The sequence below is a fragment of the Carlito syrichta genome, unplaced genomic scaffold (genome assembly GCF_000164805.1).
Source record: "Carlito syrichta isolate Samal-C Ts95f unplaced genomic scaffold, Tarsius_syrichta-2.0.1 Scaffold309899, whole genome shotgun sequence".
Taxonomy (NCBI): Eukaryota; Metazoa; Chordata; class Mammalia; order Primates; family Tarsiidae; genus Carlito; species Carlito syrichta.
In genome coordinates this window covers 334,238-339,221 of record NW_007253995.1, presented here as the reverse complement: position 1 = coordinate 339,221, position 4,984 = coordinate 334,238, and the positions used below count along the sequence as shown (strand labels likewise).

Below are 4,984 nucleotides of genomic sequence, written 5' to 3'. Positions count from 1 at the left end.
GGGGCCCCGGGCCTGCCGGGGAGTGCTCGGTGCCTCCGCGCTCCGCCTTCAGCGCCAAGCGGTCCGAGAGCCGGGTGCCTCCGCCGGCCGAAGCGCCCCTGCCCTTCGACCGCGTGCTGGTGAACGAGCAGGGGCATTACGACGCCGCCACCGGCAAGTTCACCTGCCAGGTGCCCGGGGTCTACTACTTCGCCGTCCACGCCACCGTCTACCGGGCCAGCCTGCAGTTCGATCTGGTCAAGAACGGAGAATCCATCGCTTCTTTCTTCCAGTTTTTCGGGGGTTGGCCCAAGCCAGCCTCGCTCTCGGGGGGCGCCATGGTAAGGCTGGAGCCCGAGGACCAGGTGTGGGTGCAGGTGGGCGTGGGTGACTACATTGGCATCTACGCCAGCATCAAGACAGACAGCACCTTCTCTGGATTTCTCGTGTACTCTGACTGGCACAGCTCCCCAGTCTTTGCTTAGTACTCACTGGTGAAGTGAGCTCACCCTCTCTCACTCCTAGAGCAGGAGGGTGTGGCACTGACAGCGACATCACCCGGGAGGGCTGGCCCCCCTGGAATATCGTGAATGACTAGGGAGGCGGGGTAGGGGCCTCTCAGTCCTACTGCTGGCAAGGAATGGGGATAGGAGCTGTCTGAGATCAGGTCCAGCAGCATGGGGCAGTGGCTGGATTTCTGCCCGAGACCAAAGGCGTGGGCTGTGCTGGCAAGTGAGGGGCCCCCAATTGCTCTGGCCCAGGACCCCAAGGAGGGGTGCTCTCTCTCTGACCCTCTGCCTCTCTGGGTCCTCCCCCATCCCTCCTGCTCCTGGGGCCGGCGCTTTTCTGCGATCACTCAATAAATCTAAAAACCCTCCTCTGCCTTCTGCCTTTCTTTGTTTGTGATGGAGGTGCCCTGTTTCTGGGATCATGGTGTGGATGGGGGCGTTGGGCCCCAAGGAAGGGTTCTTGGGTAGGATGGAGATACTGGAAGATACAGGAAGTAGGCTCAGGTGAATGAGAGTCTGCCCCACAGAGCTGCCACCCGGGCTGTGTAGGTTTTGAACAGGACTGTCTGAGCAGGGTGCCCTCCTGGTGCAGGGCTCTGGCCACCCACAGAAAGGGGCACCTTTTTCTAAAGATGCCAAACGAACCCGGTGGGGGTTGCCTTCACCACATATACCCCTACCTCAGTCCAACAACAACAACAAAAAGCCAAGGATTTTCATTCATGGCTTCTCTGGCTGCTTGTCTGGTTCCCAGATGACAGCCTGGAAAGCTATTTCTCTGTCACCCATGCCAGGTGGAGTGTCCCTGGGTGTCTAGAAGTAAAGTTTCTGAGATTACCACAAGGGGGCGCCCCAACTCCAGAATGCAGCCACGACCCTGAGTAGCTTGAGCTCCCGATACTGGGATGGCTAGGGGGAGGAAGGGTATTGAGGTCGGCCAGAGGAATTCCAGATGGGGGTGGAAGATAAGGGGGTCCTTTACTCCCAGCTCAGGAAGTTTATCTTCTCTCAAAAAATGTTTATCCCCAAATTAAACAGAGACTGGAAGGAGCCACCCTCTCTTGCTCAGCTCCCCCTCCAGGACTGGGGGAAGGGAACAGAAAGTGCTAAGACCGCCCTCTGGCCTCCCAACTCTGAGGTGGAGACGTGGAACTCTCCCCCACTGTGCTAGGCAAAGCCTGGGTGGGCTGAGCTACTATGTCAGGCTGGCCACAAAGCCCCTCAAGGCTCCCAGCCCGGGCCCCACCCCCAAACCAATGACTAACAAACCAGGGCTTGCCAGCCCCACAGTCGACTCAGCATTTCAAGCAGAGAAAGTGGAGGGGCCTAACAGTCTCTTCGTGACCTACTTGCCTCCCTCCCCCCACCTCCAGAAGGCAATCCCAAGCATTATGCTCCTAGATGTAACATACAATTATAGGGGAGTGCCCCTCCTCTCTCGTTGGTCACGTGGGGGCAGATATGACCGAAGGGGATTGGGCCCCAAATGTGAGCTAGAGACAGGCCTTGGGTAGCCTGGGCTTCAGCTCCCAGCCTTCTACCAGGAGGACCCGAAGCCAGACTCCAGCCATCTCGGCGCCAGACTCCATGCCAAGAAACACAAAGACCAGCACCAGCTCCTCTGGGATCAGAGGGTAGATTCCAGAGGGCTCCAGGCAACAGGCACCCCAAGTTCCCTCCTGGGAAGAGTGGCCGAGAGGAAAAGCTGGGAAGGCTTGCTCAGGGGTGAGACAGCTCACATTCCTCTGTATGAGGGCTCCATTCTAGCAAAATGAAAAGATAAAGAAGGCTTTTCAAAAACCATGTGTGTGAGAAGGCGCAAGTTGGAGGGGATGAGAGCTAATCCAACCATGCCTGGCATGGGCTTTCCCCAAGGCACACTCTTCCCACCCTATCTTAGCTCTTCTCCCATCCCCCAGTTTAAGCCGAGGTCCTCACAGACCCAGCAGGACTGAGGGACCCTGATACAGCACTTGTCACCCTGACCAATTGCTGACCCTTGCAGGGATGCACAGAGAGACCTTCAGAATGGTCAACAGAACTTTATTCACTGGAAACGGCCAGACGGACCTCGGGGAGCTGTGCAACAGGCCCCGGCCCCTTCCATGTTTGGACCCTAGTGAAATGTGCAATCTGCCCTCCACAATGCCAGGGAGAGACAGAATAGGAATGCCATTTTCCTATGTGATGTCGGGAGTGAAAAGGAGTGAAAGGAAATGAGTAAAAGTCTGGTCATCCCTCCTGAGGCTCCCAGTGAACTGGGGTGCCAGAGGGCACATGGTCCCAAAGCCAGGAGTAGATGCCCCCCGCCCAGCTTTTGTTTCAGATCACGACACACAGAAGAGGCTCTAAGGGCACCTGAGGGATACTTCCCCCAAAGCCTACCAGGGCACAGGGGCTATGGGTGAACACAAAGGCTCAAGATCATTCCAAGGTCTTGACACCCAAATGACACTGATGTGTTACGGCTGCAGAAGCTGGGGGAGAAGTCGGAATGAGGCAGGAAAAGGACCTACAAATCCCCAACAGAAAAACCAGAAGCAGAGAGGGGGAGCCCCAGAAGCTGGCATCTGGCGGGCCCTGGGAAAGCTGGAGGACAGCCCACGGGGAAAAGTCTCAGGGCCCTTGCACAGTGACATACTCACCACCGTCAGCATCAAAGGGGCCCACAGGGCAAGGGAAAGCTCTGTCACCCACCCCCCACCCAGATCGCAGTCTTCCGCCGTATCCCATCTCAATGTCCTGGATGCGTATGGCTTGGAGGCTTGACATGACAGCCACGTGGGGAGGTGGGGATTCAGGCCAGGACCCAGAGATGAGGTGTGAAGGCTGCCCTAGCATGGGTGCCCGCGTGGAGTGTGGAGAGCTGTACAGGCAGGGAGGGAGTCTTCAGAGGTAGACATTGAGGGTCTGCAGGATGCCGCGGCGGCAGAGAGGACAGTTGCGGTGGTAGACAGGATGGCGCATCAGGATTTCAGTACAGGCCTGGCACAGGCACAGGTGCCGGCAGGGCAGGAGCAGCACTGTCTTGCTGTGGTCCTGGCAGATGACACATTTCTTCCGTTCCTCTTGCTCCTTCAGCAATTTCCATGGGTCTTGCCCACCTGTGGGCTCCTCCTCATTGAGCCTCTCCCGGCCCCGGACAGGTGTCACTCTGATGGTCCTGACATCCTCCTCTTCTGCCTCTAATCTGTGCCCTACTTCAGGAAGAATGTCCTGTCTCTGGGTCCTGGCTGAGAACACCCTCCTAGGTCCTCCCTGGGGGGCTCCAGGTGCCCCTCCCCGGTTTGGCCAGCTGGCCAGCTGTAGGCTGCGGCTCCAGACTCGGCGCCAGGCCTCCAAGCCTAGTGCTAGGCGAGACAGCCGCATGACGTCCTCTCGGAGACGGCGGTAGGATGGCCGGGCATGGAGCTGACTGAGTGCCCGGGTGGCCAGCCTCAGGGTGAGGTCCGGGTGCAACACGGTCACTGTCACTGCCAGCACACAAGCTAGCAATACCAAGCCCGTGAGATTGACAAGCACAAAGCTGGCCAGGAGATGGGTAGCTGAGGCCAGCAGCTCCAGTGCTAGTTGGCAGGGGGTCCAAAGGAGGATGGCCATGGCCACAGCACTGCTGGAAATGTGGGCTAGGAAAGCAGCCATCACGTCTGTCATCCTCCACAGAGGTCCCATCACTGCATCCCACAGAACCAGCACCAGAGAGAAGAGGTTCTGTGTGCCAATGAGGCAGATATTGACCAGGCTGTTGATCACGTAAGCCACCAGGCTCATGGCAATGGCACAGATGTCACAGGCCTGGCGCAGCAGAGTATGGCCATTGGAGACCACATTGAGGACGCCCCGGTGCAGTATCTCCCGGCTCCGAAGTGCTCCATGAGAGGCTAGGTGCCCCAGGAGTTTTAGGCTCTCCAGGCCAGAGAAGCAGCTACAGAGCAGGGTACATAAGGCCTGCAAGCCCCCAAAGGTGAACCGGACCAAGGCTTCTATCAAGGCCAGCAGAGAAAATAGGACTCCACGACCCAAGTGCAGAAGACTAGTCAGTACCGTGTGTGGCAGGTTGTAGATGAAGGCCAGGAGCCAGGCCAGAGAAGCCAGGAGGGAGGACACCAGCAGGAAGTTGAGGTCCAACACCAAGGTCAGCACGTCCAGCACCAGGCCCACCCCATTCAATACCAGGTACACCGCCTCCATGGTAGGACTCTGGAGGTTAGTCCAAAAGAAGTCTGGTCCCTCCGTTGAGGGGACTGTCAAGATTGCCAGTATTGGGGGACGTGGGGCAGGGATTAATTTGGAAGGAAGTGAGCAGTCTCCAACCCGGGGAACTAAGAATCTGAGGAAGGGGGTTCGAGGAAAGTGGAGTCTTAGTAGAGGAAAAGGGGGCCAGGCGCCGGTCCCAGAGTCCCGGTCTTGAAGGCAGGCTGTTTAAGAGGGAAGACGCCAAACATCTCAAACGTGAAGGCGAGCCCGGGCTGGAGGAACGACCTCAGGTTTGGACG

At 57.9% G+C, this 4,984-nt stretch overlaps 3 protein-coding genes across 3 annotated transcripts in view; 2 read left to right on the top strand and 1 right to left on the bottom strand.

Moving 5' to 3' along the window:
* C1QTNF5 (C1q and TNF related 5) overlaps positions 1-856 on the top strand; it is a 1,892-nt gene extending 1,036 nt beyond the window's left edge. Inside the window, exon 2 of the mRNA XM_008068267.2 lies at positions 1-856. Within this exon, the coding sequence (XP_008066458.2) occupies positions 1-464 (464 nt within the window). The 3' untranslated portion in view covers positions 465-856.
* MCAM (melanoma cell adhesion molecule) overlaps positions 1-4,984 on the top strand; it is a 39,525-nt gene that overhangs the window by 6,591 nt on the left and 27,950 nt on the right. The window lies entirely within an intron of this gene.
* RNF26 (ring finger protein 26) lies at positions 2,515-4,982 on the bottom strand. The gene has a single exon (XM_008068261.2). The coding sequence runs from the start codon at positions 4,677-4,679 to the stop codon at positions 3,378-3,380; it is 1,302 nt and encodes a 433-aa protein (XP_008066452.1). The 5' UTR covers positions 4,680-4,982; the 3' UTR covers positions 2,515-3,377.